Source organism: Dendronephthya gigantea, unplaced genomic scaffold, assembly GCF_004324835.1.
Source record: "Dendronephthya gigantea isolate DGI-Jeju-01 unplaced genomic scaffold, DenGig_1.0 000049F, whole genome shotgun sequence".
NCBI classification, from domain to species: Eukaryota; Metazoa; Cnidaria; class Anthozoa; order Malacalcyonacea; family Nephtheidae; genus Dendronephthya; species Dendronephthya gigantea.
In genome coordinates this window covers 252,207-268,269 of record NW_021163059.1, presented here as the reverse complement: position 1 = coordinate 268,269, position 16,063 = coordinate 252,207, and the positions used below count along the sequence as shown (strand labels likewise).

General features: G+C 37.5%; 2 protein-coding genes across 2 annotated transcripts; both read left to right on the top strand.

Annotated features, from left to right (window-relative positions):
* Window positions 1–364: 364 nt before the first annotated feature.
* LOC114528320 lies at window positions 365–3,596 on the top strand. The gene is made up of 3 exons (XM_028549949.1): window positions 365–373; window positions 523–2,487; window positions 2,532–3,596. The coding sequence occupies exons 1-3, from the start codon at window positions 365–367 to the stop codon at window positions 3,594–3,596; spliced, it is 3,039 nt and encodes a 1,012-aa protein (XP_028405750.1).
* A 17-nt stretch (window positions 3,597–3,613) lies between these two features.
* Window positions 3,614–5,157, top strand: LOC114528319. The gene is made up of 2 exons (XM_028549948.1): window positions 3,614–4,534; window positions 4,624–5,157. The coding sequence occupies exons 1-2, from the start codon at window positions 3,614–3,616 to the stop codon at window positions 5,155–5,157; spliced, it is 1,455 nt and encodes a 484-aa protein (XP_028405749.1).
* Window positions 5,158–16,063: the final 10,906 nt, after the last annotated feature.

Here is a 16,063-nt window from a genome sequence, read left to right as displayed (position 1 = left end):
GTTCTCATTTTTTTAACAAAGTCAAACCACTTGCAACAGTTCCTGGGGTGAAGGCCATGATTACAAAAAAGATAAAACTGTCGCGAGTTTGGCATATCTAGTAATCTTTTGGTTGATATTTGGTAGTTTTGTAGTTGGCATGGAATTATGGGAGGAAGGAAAAAACGTGAGCGTGTGATCAGAAATAAAGTGAATTTAAACTAAACAAAACGTGATTTATATGCTGGGTAAAGCGAATCCCGACATAAGTGGCGACCCCTGAACAGGATTTTATAAACAAGAACTATCTGGAGAACGTATTTTAGAGTGAAATGTATCGGTATTTGTATGTTTATTTTATTGACACGAAAATTATAAATTCAAGATGGCGGACGTAAAACAAATGTTAAACAAGATCGAAGCGAAGCTGCGTATGCTTGAATTTACGCGAAGTGATACCCTGAGAATACAAGAGAAACAAGAACTAAATTGTTTAGAGCGACAAGAGAAAGTATTTAGCGAGTTAATCGACAATATTCACAGCAAAAAGTCTTAGTACAAACAGCGAAAATCGAGCAAGGTGAAAATCCAGAAGATGTTACACAATGGACACTTGAGATCGAAGGAAAGATTGCGAAGTATGAGGAAGCTATGGCGGGGTTACATGGTGATGTTGAAATGTTAAAGGCGAAAGCTATGGAAGAGGATGAATGGAGAGAAGAAAACACACGAAGACAGCGGTTTGAAGAAGAATTAAAACTCGAGGAAGCAAAAATGCAAATGAAACATGGGTATGAGAAAAAACTTATGGACAAAAGTAAATCATGCCAAGGAAACATTAACAAAGTCAAGTTACCCAAGTTAGTTATAAGCAAGTTTCAAGGCACACCATTAGATTGGCAACGATTTTGGAGTCAATTCGAAACGGAAATCGACAAATCTGAAATAACACAGGTGGGAAAATTTTCATACCTAAAAGAGCTTCTAGTCCTTAAAGTGAGAGCGAGTATAGATGGTCTTCCTTTTACATCCGAAGGCTATGAGCGAGCTAAAAATATACTCAAAACAAAATATGGAAAACCAAGCAAAGTGTCGAATGCTCATGTACAACAGATTATGTCCTTGCAAACAGTGCGGGGTTCTCAGCCTGGTAGGATACATGAATTTTATGGGACCCTGGTGACAAATGTTCAGGCATTGGAAACCCTTGGAAAGATTAGAGAAATTAATGGCTATGTTCGTGCAACTCTCGATAAATTACCTGATATTAGAGCTGACCTGGTACGGCTAGACGACGATTGGCAGGACTGGGGTTTTAGTCAAATGATTGAAGCTCTGAGAAAGTGGTGTGAGCGTAACCCGGTTGGTCCAGAAGATCAAAAATACAAGTCGAAACTACCCAAAGATAAATCATTTCAAGCAAACCAGGGTGAATGGAAACCAAGACCATGTGTTTATTGTGAGTCTACACAGCACAAATCAGTTGACTGTAAAACTGTAACTAGCGTAGCTGAGAGGAGAAAGGTGTTAAGCTCGAAAAAGTTATGCTTCAACTCTACTGGGACAAGACATCGGGCATCAGAGTGCCGCAGTAAAACTGTTTGCCAAAAATGTAGCGAAAGGCATCACACATCTATATGTAACAAAGGGACGGAGCAGATGATGGTAGCTTCAGTCAAAGGTGAAGTAATTTATCCAGTAGTTGTGGTTCTTGTCGATGAAATTAAGGTCAGAGCATTGCTTGATACCGGTTCGGGAAGCTCTTATGCTTCCGCAGCTCTTATAGATCGGCTTTCAAAACGACCAACGCGGACTGACCATAAACAAATTGATATGATGATGTGTTCAACAGTACAGAAGATCGAAGTGTATAATGTGAATGTTTCTAGCGTCACAGGGAAATTTGCCATGGAAGCAGAAGTCAGTAGAGTGGATAAGGGAGTTCTCTTGGCAGTTCCAAATCCAAGTTATGCAGAAAAAATCAACCAGTATCCTCATCTAGAAGGAGTGGTGATGGATGATAACGATAGCAAACCTGTTTTACCAATCCATTTAATCCTGGGTGCCAGTGAGTACTCTCGCATAAAGACAGACACGAAGCCCAAGATTGGAAATCCTGGTGAGCCGGTTGCAGAATTGACAGCACTTGGTTGGTCGTTGATGTCCCCAGGAAAAGAAATGAATCTTAGCAATACCTACCTTACCAGAACATCGTTTGGAGACTACGAACAGTTGTGTAATTTGGATGTTCTGGGTTTGGAAGATCGAGCACAAGGTGACCAGCAGTTAGTGTATGATGATTTCAAAGAGCAGCTTAGACGAAGCGAGGAGGGGTGGTATGAGACGGGATTGATTTGGAAACAGGGTCATGGTCCCCTTCCGAGTAATGAACATGGCAGTTTAAAACGATTAGACAATTTAGTCAAGAAACTGCGAAGAGATCCCAACCTTATGAATGAATATGATGAGATCATTCAAAATCAAATTGCTGAGGGTGTTGTTGAACGAGTAACCAGTGATCCAGTCGGGGAAGAATTCTACCTTCGCATAAGCCTGTCATAAGGCAGTCAGCAGAATCCACCAAAACACGTATCGTGTTTGATGCGTCAGCTAAAGCCAATGACAAATGTCAATCACTGAACGACTGTTTAGAGACAGGGCCGCCCTTGCAAAATATCCTCTGGGATGTGTTGGTGAGAAATCGGTTGAAACCTGTTGCATTAGCCGGTGACCTCAAAAAGGCGTTTCTCCAGATCAGAATCCGACCAGAGCATCGAGATGTCTTAAGATTCCACTGGGTCAAGGAGAAAACATCAGAGATAGAAGTTCTCAGATTCACCAGAGCTCTGTTTGGGTTAGTACAGTCACCGTTTCTACTCGGAGCAACGCTGAAACAACATCTAGAAAGTTTAAAGGAACGATATCCAAATGAAGTCGCAGAAATTGGAAAAAGTCTATACGTTGATGATGTCATCACGGGGGGAGACACAAAACACGAAGTGCTTGATCTCAAGGAGAACACTGTAGCAATATTCGAAGAAGCCAAGTTTGAGTTGCACAAGTGGCACTCAAATGAGTCCGTGTTAGAAGCGAACAGTGAACTTGGTGATGAGAAGCAGAGTTACGCGAAGGATCAGCTAGGAGTCAAAGCAGGAGAAACCAAAATGCTGGGATTGCCGTGGAATAAAAACGATGACACTTTATCTGTTACTTTTCCACAACCAATTTTTGAAACGACCAAGAGAGAAATGTTACGATTCTTAGCTTCGATATATGACCCACTGGGGTTAGCGACACCCACAACACTTACAGGAAAGCTGATGTATCGGCAAGTTTGTGACCAACATATACCCTGGGACGCGAAAGTGTCGGAAAGCATTGCGGATCAGTGGTGCAAATTCGAGAACAGCTTACCTGAGAGAGTGGAGGTACCACGAAGTATCACAACAGTCCAAGAACCGACTAAAGCGATAGATCTACATGTTTTTGGAGACACAAGTGGAGTTGGGACGTCCGCAGCAGTTCATGCGGTTGTTCATCAAGAGTCAGGAGTTAGCCTGGGTCTACTCACCGCGAAGTCTCGTTTAGCGAAGAAAGGCTTGTCTATCCGAGGCTAGAGCTTGTTTCAGCGCACATGGCGGCAAACCTGGCGGAGAATACAAAGAATGCCCTTGAGGGTCAACCGGTGAGGTCTGTTACAGGATGGCTAGATAGCACCGTGGCCCTGTATTGGATAAAAGGGGGTGGAACTTATAAACAGTTCGTGGCTAACAGAGTGCGTAAGATAAACGAGAAGGAGTTCATCGAGTGGAGACATGTAACCACTGACCAGAATCCAGCTGACGTCGGAAGCAGAGGGTGCCTTGGAAGCAATCTCCCTAAGATTTGGTTAAACGGACCAGTATGGCTACCATACCCCAACCAGTGGCCGGAGTTGATTGTTCCTACGGCAAGCAAAGAGACTGCCGAAGAAGCGAAACTGAGCCGAGAATTATTCGCAGCAGCCATAGAGATAAATGATGAGTTCGAAAAGTTATTGTCGGAACATCGTTTTTGGTCTGCAGTCCGTATCATGGCTTGGATTAGAAGGTTCTTAACGAACTGTAAGTTGAAGAAACTAGCTAGAGTTACTGGTCCTTTGACAACTAAAGATATACATCAACAAGTTGAGTGGTGGATCAAACGAACCCAAGACAGCGCCAGCAGTACAGAGGAGTTTCAAGAGGATAAGTTAAAACTGAACCTACAGCTGAACCCAGCTGGGTTGTACGAGTGCCGTGGTCGCATTCAAGGAGAATTCCCTCTATATTTACCACCTGCAGCAAGGTTATCTAGGAAGATCGTTGAGGACGCCCACATCTTGACTCTGCACGGGGGAGTTGGCCTCACAATGACTTTGGTTAGACGTGACTATTGGATCCCACGATTAAGGCAGTTAACAAAGAAAGTTATCAACAAGTGCTTTGGGTGCAAGAAATTCCGTGCCACTGCGTTCCACAGTCCACCACCTGGGAATCTACCAACAGACCGGACCATTGGTTCAACCCCTTTCCAAGTAATCGGTGTCGATTATGCGGGGCCAATGGAATACAAGATCAGTTCGACAAAACATGGCAAAGCACATATCCTGTTGTTCGCGTGTAGTCTTACCCGAGCCATCATCTCGAGCTTTTGAAAGATCAAACGACTGAGGGGTTCATCAGAAGTTTAAAGCGGTTTGTAGCGAGACACGGTAGACCTGCTAAGATCTATTCCGACAACGCCAAAGGGTTTGTAGCTGCAGCGAAGTGGCTCAGAGCGATTATGAAGGACGAGCAGCTTCAAAATTACCTCGCCCACCAGTACATAGCATGGCAATTTAATTTGAGCAGAGCTCCCTGGTGGGGAGGACAATTTGAGAGACTAGTGGGGCTAGTGAAACGAGCCTTGTATAAGTCCAGCGGACGTGCTAAATTAACCTGGAACGAATTCGAAGAATTGTTACTCGATGTCGAAATCGCACTAAATAATCGCCCATTGTCATACGTCGAAGATGACATTCAGTTACCCGTTCTTACCCCAAATTCAATGATGTTCGAACAGTCGAATCTATTGCCGGAGGAAGATACCGAATCGATCGAAGATAATAACCTGAGAAAGAGAGCAAGATATCTAAGGCGGTGCAAGAATGCATTGTAGATGGTCTGGAGAGTACATGAAAGGCTTGAGAGAGAGACATAACCTTAACCATAAGACCAAGCAACTTTCTATCAAACCTGGAGATGTGGTATTAATAACATAAGATGAGCGGAATAGAGGAAAATGGAATATAGGTGTGGTAGTGAAGTTGATTAAAGGGAGAGACGGCGTCGTTCGTGCAGTGAGGCTAAGAGCTGGAAAGTCATTTATTGAAAGAGCGGTGCAGCAGTTATGTCCAATGGAATTATCCTGTGATATACCACAAAATACAAAGAAAGGTGCAGAACTTAATCCCAGAGCAAGAGAATTTGCTCCTAGAAAAGCAGCCGTAGTTGCGAGAGAACGAATAAAAGAGATTGCAAATCAAGAGGAACTAACTACTTGAACCATACAGTAAATTTATTCATAAACTTCTAGTTGATAAGGTTTACGTTACGGAATATAATATTTAATACTTACAGTATAAAATAGGGGGAGAGTGTCGCGAGTTTGGCATATCTAGTAATCTTTTGGTTGATATTTGGTAGTTTTGTAGTTGGCATGGAATTATGGGAGGAAGGAAAAAACGTGAGCGTGTGATCAGAAATAAAGTGAATTTAAACTAAACAAAACGTGATTTATATGCCGGCTAAAGCGAATCCCGACAAAACAAAAAAAAAATAAGCTGCTGGAATGTCATATGAGAGGATAATTGGATTTCTTTCTCTTTGTGAGATTAATGTCCGAAACATTGGATATGGATGGTAGGATAAGTTTTATTACTAAAGTTCTTTTCTGTTCTGACCCTAACATTATTTAGCCTGTAGATTGTAGAGTGCACATCGCTTCCTCCCCACATATCCATAGCTGTGGATAAATCAATGCCTCATCGTGATACTAACCATGCAGTTCTAGTTCTTTTGCCAGTGGAAGGAAAACGAATTGCAATGCCACTTGATGCTCCTTCTGTGTACACAGTTGATCAAGTCACTAACAGTATTGAAGGGGGCACTGGATATGATCTTGCCAGGCAAATTGTTAGCATTCTGCGGATGGACATTATCAATCCAACACCTTTAAAGAAGCCTTGGTTGCCCAGCTAGGAAGGACAGAGGCATCGGAAGATTTTTTTCCAAGCTAGCTATGACAGATTTGCATGAAGAGGATTCCACTCCCTCATCATTACTCAAATGATTGATCAAAAGAGCAAATAGGTTTCATACAATGTTTAGCCGTGGTCAAGGTCATGTCGAATATACAGGGTTGTCTAGTTCGTTGGATCTAAAAGGACTGGAGACAGTGACATTCTCAACAAGATATTTCAATTCCTCCTTTGATCAGTGGCAGAAAATTTACCAAAGTTATGAAGCACTCATAGAAGCATATAGTAGATGTAGGATAATAATGATGATGATGAAGAAACCAAATATCAGGTAAAAAAATATTTTTAGCTCTAGAACTAGTAATATATTATAATATGAAGTATAAACATACATTTATGTAACATAAATTGTAACATGTTAATATAGGTACATGGAGAGGATTTCATAATTGTTTCGATGATGTTTCGAGCCAAAACCGTTAAATTACGACCAGGGAAAATGATTTCATGGTTCTCTCGTGTCACAGAAGTTTTGAAGACATGCAAACTGGGGTTGGGGAAAGTTAAGAAAGGTGCCCAGCCATCATGTTTGATTCTCTCATAGCTAAGATCATTGGCAATCAATTCATGCAGGAAGATTAAACATTAAGGAGGAGGAATAGCAGAAGCCAGGCATCTTTAAGGTATTTTACACGTTATTTTGCTACTAGATGCTAAATCCATATAACCTACTGTAGCATGCTTTATCTTTTAATGTTTAAATCTGTCAGGGTGTTCCATTGGAATTAGGCTGGTTAGTTACTGGTGACACTAGTGAAATAAGAAATAGAAAGAAGACAACATGCATATGGGAAGCTCGTACCTAAGCTCGTATGGGAAGATTGCGTTGACAATCTAGCTCATTTCTGCCAAACTTAATTCAGCAAACTTAATTCAGCAATGCAATCTAAATATACCATTGCTATTTCTGATGCTGTAAAGGATCTTTATAAAATTTTCGATCTTCAAAAGGCTTACAGACATCTTTGTGATTTTAACGTTGAGAATGGCAAGCCGGTTGCCAAAAGAGAATATAGGACAGAATGGGAAACTAATGATGCTAATTAGTTCAATAATTTCTTTGAAGCCGCTGCAACCTTCCTCATGTTTGTGCTCTCGTTGATAAAGATGACACTTTGCTGCTTTTCCATCATGATAGTGATATTGTCTTCAAGAGATTTAAGGTCACATTGGAGAAAAGAGTTGGTTTGGATTGGGGAACTGCGTTGACTTGTTTGTGGACATTGAAGGGCAATATTATTTAAGAGTTTCAAAAGAGTAATTTGTTGTCTTTATCTGTTGTTGATGATCAATTCTTGGATCAGTGGTTCAGCCTGGAGTTTATATCCAGAATTTCTGTCAAGGCAAAGTTGCCCGAGGAAAATCTTTTTGCATCTTTTTACATCAATAAAGAAATTTTCCACTCTCTTGGAAAAGAACGCATTTCCTTGGATGTGGCACTTGCAGTCAGTGGTTGTTGATAGATTCTACAGCGTTGTAGCAGCACACACAAAGAGCAATGCCCAACTCTGTAGTCTGTGCAGATACCAGCTATGAAAGGAATGATGGTCGTTCTTCGTTTCTTAGGCATTATATTTTATGTGTTAGTAACAGTTCCAATGGCAATCAGTCTGAAGTATTATATATAATGATGATTAATCAGGGAAGTGAGCAGGAAGTAGTGAGTGAATCCGATGTTGAAGATGACCCAAAGATTTTGAGTAGCATTACTGATCCTTTTCAGCCGAAGGCTAGACCACTTTTAGAAAAAAAGATAAAGTCCATATGCTTTAAAGCAAAGAGTTTGGCAGCTAAGGGGAAGATCAACACCACACAACATAATATTTAAAGTTACAATTCTAAAGGGCAAATTTTTGTGATTGGTCTGGTCAACACTGTCTTACCAACCTTCACCTTGACAATATGTATATGGCCGTCTTTTCCTGGATTAACATCAATAATTCTCCCTAAGGCCAATGTTTCCTAACAGCCTTCATCACTCTCTCTAGAATTACTTTACTTGCATCAGATTCTTTTCATTTTACAGTTCCTTCAACTGGAATTTGATTGGAGGGCCACAGAGATTAATTTTTTTCTAGAAAACAAGGACCATGCCACCATGAATTCATGGATGCTGATACTCTTCTTGAAAGCAGGTCTGCTGGATTCTCTTTAAAAGGGATGTGTTGCCACTGATTTGGATTGGAAGATGTTTGAATTTCGGCCATGCGATTTGCATCAAGCACCTTGTAATTTCTGCTTGGATTGCGAATACAGCAAAGAACGTTCATACTGTCTGACCAATAAACAGTCTGACCAGGTTTTTCTGTAAGCAGGTTAGTAATAGACGCTGTCAACCTGGCACCAAATATTGCTTCCATCAACTCAAGGCGTGGAGTGCTTATTGCTTTTAGAGGGGCGACTCTGGTCTTTGCTGCGATGAGACAACACAATTGTTTTCCACTATGATAGACATATTTTCCATAAACCACCGCTCCATACGCATCTTGGAGGCGGAGGCGAAGGTTTGTAAAATAAAGGAAATAACTTCTTCTTAGGTAAGACCTAGACATCTTGGTGCATGAATATCCTCTATGTTGTCCAATTCTTTTAACCATGCTCGTGCTTTCGCAAGTAAGTTGTTGTCCACTTCTTCATCCAATTCAAATCCCCGCATCCATATCTCTTGGAGGATTATCTTGCCTTGATTAACGAATGGCGCAAGAAATCCCATTGGATCAAATAACAAGGCATTTTTTTCAGGAAATTACATTTCTTTGGTGGAAGATCATTCTTGAAGAATTTTGCGTTAAAAGTGAATGAGTCCACATCAGCTAACCACTGGAGTCCAAGAGTTTTAACAGTTGGTAAACTGACCGATTTGTTCAAAAGAACATTCATAGGTAATTTTTCTTCTGGAATCTATTCCAATACCATGGTGGAGTTCAATAGCCACTTACGCGGATATATGTTAGCTTTTTCGTACAGTCTACTTAGCTGATGATATAGCTCGATACCTTAGGCATCTGTTGAAACGGAATCCATACTATCATCCATGTAAGTCGAATCTAGAATGGTCTTAGCGGCCATTGGATAGATCTCTTCTAACGATTTTGCATGTTACTATACTTCGAACTGAGCTTGAAATGGTGAAGAATTTACTCCAAACACCACACAGTTGAACTCACACTCTTCCAGGCTCTTATTTTCATCTGACAAATGCTACAGGAAATGTTGATATGACCGATCTTTAGGAGCGATTTCTATTCGAATATACATTTCAGAGATGTAACAGATGAGAGCAATAGGATTCTGGCAAACACATACCAAAATGTAAAACAAGTCTTTCTGTAACTTGGGACCTGGAAATATTTTGGAACAAATCAACTGCAACTCGTTAATTTTCTTAGTTAGTTGATAATCTTAGGGCCACAGGTTTTGACTAAATTGGCTAGGACAGGTAATAATGGGAAGGTACTACCAGTAGAATCGCATGAAGATGGTGCAGCAACAGAACACAATTAACAATGTTTAGACTCCAAGGTGGATATATATAAGTTACATATCAAGCATTGTGCATTCACCTGAGTCCTCTGATATACTTATCGCAAATAGAACAGATTACCACGATTATCCAGGATTCAACAATATATTATTGCACTGTATTAGAATATTTACCAAAGCAATATCAGTCATTACTTCCTATCAGACATGTGCATAGGAATTTTCCAGTGGCCAAACTTCGTTTGTGAGCCTTCTTTGTCTTCATTTGTGAAAAATTTGGGCGGTGAATTAAATCTTGCCCACCCCTCAGTTGACTGACTGTTGTTTGAAGCATAAGCTTTCCACCATTATTATCTTAGCATTTAAAACTCCATTTATAAAAAATAGCCAACAGAAATATAAAATATATAAATCTATTGACTACTGCCAGATATACGACTGCCATCGCCGTAGGGGCTGATTTGTAATTGTCTCATACACATTTCCAGTGTCAGTGAGGGTTTCATGCACAGTTTCTTGATTGGAGACTTCAAGCATAAAGTACTTAATATTAATGCTCTTAGGCAGCTATCACTGTGACTGCTTCTACTGTGGCTGCTTCTACTGCTACTGTTTCTACTGTGATTGCTGTGTTGTAATCTAGTGGAAATGGTGTCATTCTTTCCACTGAATCTGGCTGCATACTCCTTGTACAGGAACTTATATACATGTACAGGAACAACTATAGCCTCACAAATTTAATTTGGATCTTTGGACAATTCTAACCAATCATCCAAAGCTTTCCTGGCGGAGTTTATTTTTCCTGATAACAATGTTACTTGCCTCTTTACTTTAACAAAACCGCTGTGAACTGCTAAGTTTGGAATTATTTCCTTGTCAAGTTGCTTAAAAATTCGTCTTGAATTTCAAGCATTTCTCAAACTGTTTGATATATTCCCTTCCTTTCTCTGTAGGTTGATCCTCTTGGGTGCTGTTTGCTCTGGTCCCAGACATTTTGTACTGACGTTGTATTTATATTTGCTACATTTTTGCTCACTTTGGCTAAATTATCAATAGTTTTACTACATCTCTGCCAACTGAAGCTCATCTTCGTAGGAAAATCTCTTTAAGATAAGTCTTTGACTTTAACTACCATTGGTAGTGCAAATACCGACATAGGTCTTTTGGTTTATAACAGTTTGCTTTGCATTCGCACTCAGAGAGATTTCTGCATGATTTTAGATTTTTATTTATACTTTTAAAATAAACTAAATATAAACAGTACAAAATAAATCTGTTCTGTTGTCTTTTTCTTAAATAATCCCATGCTCCTCAAGAATCCCCAAGAAACAGTGTGTAGGATTGTCCTGGCAAGCAGGAATGGTTGTCTTGACAAGATCGGACACAATAAACTTGATCCATCACAATAAACCTGACAAGATTGGACACATAAAAGGATTGAGATATCACACACATCCCCATCAATTCGCCTATAGCATTCTTCAATACAGTTGGAACTGGGCAGGAGGACCGTAGAAAGAAGAAAGATTTCTCTTCTATAATTAGCCTCTCTCAGGCTATGCGACCAGGCCTTATCCACCATTTTTGGGTGGCAAACCACGCCGCGCAGGGCCAGATAATGACAAAAAATTTTAAAGAGCAAGTTTTTAAAAAAAATAACAATCACAGTTTTGGCAAATTTGAATGAGAAAAAAGCATTTGAAAAATATTTAACAGGGGTGTATGAAATTATATCTTTAAATTGTGTAGAGAAATTATACATTTTGTTGAGAAATTACCGAAACACAGCTGGTTGAAATACAGTGCAGTATCGCTAAGCAAACAAGGTGAGGAATAATTTTCTATCTTAGTACACTAAATTTCACCTTAAGTATACATGCTCTTTTTGGCATGAAAGCCTTTACATTATAAATATATAATCATTAGCTATTATGTAAACTAAAATTATAGTTTCAAGGTTAACTTAATAAAATTTTAAAGGATTTTATTGTGTTTTTATAGTCCAATGGTTGCCACGTTGCTGGTATGCCTGGACAAGTTAAATGTTTCGTTTCAGACTGCAGTAATTAGTGGTACAACAAAGATAATGTAAAGTAAAATAACTTAAACAAGTCAGAAAATACTAGCATAGAAAAATGGACAAAAGAACAATGTGTTGAGTTCTTGAGAACTGTTAAGGGTGCAAAATTAACTGGAAACAAGTGTGAATTAGTTTCAAGGTTTTTTTTTAACATAAACATAACATAAATCTTTATTATCACTCAAAAAACAAATCATACTTTACAGTTCAAGATGATAATCATTACATGAAAAAGAGTGAAGGCCATCTGAAATAACCATATTGGGCTAGACAGGTCAGATGACCTTTAACAATGTAGATATATAAGAAATTATGACAACAATGACTAAGCGGATGGCAACAAAAATCAAACAGAAGACAACATACAATAAACTAAGGACAACAATGCCAAAAGCCAACACCAATGAAATTTTAAGGTTACCATTACTAATCGTTTAAATGTTTAGGATAAAATTCAATATAAAGAAAAACTAATACATGTCAATCAAAAGCATTTTAAATTTATTTTTAAAGGAGTATGTACTTAATACTTTCAAAGATTCATCTAGGGAATTCCAAATTTTCGGCCTACTGAAAGCAATATTAAATATTCCATAATTTGTCTAAACTAAAGGTAGGTTATAGTTTAAAGTAGATGCTAAGCGTGTTCCATGCATATGCATACTATTGATCGAACTAAAAAATCCATCAAAGCCAATTGGAAGGCTACCTTTACTGTACTGAAGCATAAACAATGCAGTATATAGATCAACAATATCAACAAATTTAAGTAAATTTAGCTCTTTAAAAAGAGAAGAGGTATGCCCTCGAAAATCCAAGAAAGTAATAATTTGTATGGCTTTCTTTTGGAGGATTACTAGAGGATACGTGTTTGTTTTATAAGTATTTCCCCAGATCATGACAGCATATGTGAGAAATGAGTAGATAACTGAATAGTATATTTGTTTAAGTACATGCGTGGAAGTAAAATTTCTAAGCTTCAATAGAATGCCAATTCCTCTCGAAATTTTTTTAGAAAGTTCATGAACATGATCTTTCCAATTTAAATGACAATCCATGAAAACTCCTAAATATTTTATACTTTTCTTTTGTTTAATCTCATTACCACCTATATTAAGATTCATTAAAAAGTTACCTTTTCTTTGGGGAGGATGAAAAAGAACAAAATTAGATTTGCAATATTTAAAGACAATTTGTTAGCACATAACCATTCATTCACTTTGTGCAATTGTTCATTAACATTTCTTTCTAAACTTTCAAGATTTTTATGACTACAGAGTAAGTTAGAGTCATCTGCAAATAGATGAAAATCAATTCCACATGCACAATTGTTAAAATCATTTATGTAAAGCAAAAATAACAATGGTCCTAGGACTCAACCCTGCGGTACACCACACATTATAGTTTGTTGCTCAGAGTTAGTATTACCAATTGAAACATACTGTTGCCTATTCTGCAGATAAGAGGAGAACCAATCATTTGCCACTCCCCTTACTCCATAATTTTTTAATTTCTCTAACAAGGTATTGTGATTAACCGTATTAAAAGCCTTACTAAAATCAAGAAATATACCACAAGAATAAAGCTTATTTTCAAACACTTTTTGAATTTTATCAGTAATCTGCAGGATTGCATGTGAAGTGGAATGGTTAGTACGAAAACCAAATTGACCTGAGAAAAGTACTCCATGTTTTTCAAGAAATTTGAAGAAATTTGAACATTAATTTCTCAAGAATTTTGTTAAAAACTGAGAGCAGAGAAATAGGGCGATAGTTAGATAGAATGGATTTTGGTCCTTTTTTATACACTGGTATAACCGTATAACTCTGGCTATTTTAAGCTTGTCAGGTACAACACCTAATGAGAATAACACATTTATTAAATAAGCAAGTGGTGCAGATACAAGAGTTTTGAGAAGAATGAGTAACTTAGGAATACTAAATGGACCAGTTGACTTAGATGAATTAAAATTGCTAATTATGCTTTCAATTTCAAAAGTACTTGTTGGAAAAATTGCAAAACTATGGCAAATTGGTCCGTTTAAAAAACTTTCAAATGGCGTGTTAACTGTTGGTATGGCCCTAGCAATATCAGAACCTAAGCTAGAGAAATAAATATTAAAAGCATTTGCAATTGTTTTTGGTGTATTTAATTTGGTGCCTTCTAAATCTATTTCAGAGGGAATTGAATGTCTTGACTGTGTAGTAGTAATCAATTGTTTAATGCCTTTCCAAGTGTTCTTAACATTATATTTATTGTTTGCAAAATAATTATTGCAATATTTTTTTTTGCTTATAAGCAAAAGGTGATTTAGTTTATTTATATATATTTTAAACTTTGAACAGTAATAAGAATTTTTAGACTTTAAATATTTTTTGTAAAATTTGTTCTTATTTGCAATTGAGATCCTAAGTCCATTTGTAATCCAAGGTTTAGCTAAAGAGCGCATGCATTTTTTGGATAATTTTCTCAAAGGGACATGCTTATCAATAATTTCTGAAAGTTTAATATGAAAGGATTGAAAAATTTGGTTCACATCTTCAGTAACAGGCAAGATATCCTCCCATTTGACTGACTGAACTTCCTCAATAAGTTTTTGTTCATTAAATTTATAATAATCACAGCGGTATATAGTCTGATTAGAAGAACAAGAAAGCTTATTAATAAACAGAAAATTAGGGAGATGATCTGATATATCACTCATCAAATTTCCACTAATACAGTAGTGCTCAATAGAGTTAAAATAGATGTTGTCAATCAAGGTAGCTGTGTGATCTGTTATTCTAGTTCGTTGTAAAATATGTGGTTGGAAACAGAACACCCCCAAATTATTAATAAATTCTTCAGTTGGGGTGTGTGATTAATAATTTAACAAGTTAATAGTAAAGTCACCCATAAGGATACAATATTTCTTTTCATTTGAAATTTTATCCATAGATGCTGTTAAATAATTAGAAAAATTTTAAAAATTACTATTAGGATGTCTGTAAATTACCAAGCATACTGTGTTATGGTGATATTTTGTGTTGACCTCTATCCATAAACATTCAAAATCGTCAGCAGATGAATTTAAGACATCACGGATATGGAAGTCACAATTGCTTTTTACGTAAAATCCAGCACCACCTGCACAGTGAAAGCTTGGTTGAGATATAAATTTGTAACCAGGAATATCAGTATTACCTATAGGATCTTTACTAGTCATCATTCTAGTTTCAGTTAAGCTGATTACGTCAAAATTATGACCAAGATTAGATAGCATAGTTGTTAGTTTGTCATGATTGGCAGCCAGACTTCTTATATTAGAATGTATTATTGAAAAGGAATTATTTTCAGAACGTATTTGTCTAATTGATCTACTATTTTGGAAATCATTGGCTGAGTAATAATTAAAGTCAACTTGACTTAGGATATTGCTGTCAACATCGGCATTAGCTAGATTAGAAATGTTTGTCAGACTAGATAATGATTCTAGTCTAGGTAGATTATCAATTATACTGCGCTCTATTACAGTGATACTTATCTGGGTTCATTAGAGGTCTTGCTTCTTGGATATAATACGTGCTGGGGAATCTTTGTTCTTTCTAAAATATATACGGCCATTTTGGGTCCATATAAATTTGTAGTTATTATCTTTCTTGAATTTCAGGCAATCTTTAAATAATAACTTGTTTTTGGAAGTTAGACTTTCTGAGACAAAAAATGCATTTTCTGAGAGCCATGATAAACTGATATCTTTTGTAGATTTATTCTTTAAGTGTTTACGGCCATAATAGAATTGATCTTTGGTTTCCCTTCTTACAAATTTAACAATCACTTTGCCAAATTGATTAGCTTTGTTTGATGCAGATCCCTCTCTTGGTCTTAGCCTCGAGCAGTGTAGCGACTGCATTGGTTTAAAGCTACATTGAGAATCCTGATATCTTAAGCAGCATCCAAACTACTCCTGAAATAACACTTGAAACAGCTCTTGACGTTGATAGTTTCCATAAAAGTAGCTTTCAGTGGAACAATGCAAGAGAAAATCTTCCGTTTGTTAGTTTTGAAACAGTTAGTTTTGAAATTTGTTAAGACACAAGAACAAGCAGCACAAGCATTGCAGGAGAAAGGGTATCGCATGTTTGCTTCTAGAAAAATTGTTAACATTCTGACAGCAACAGTAAATGGGAATGCATTGTTGTTAAAGGCTTTTGGTAAGACCA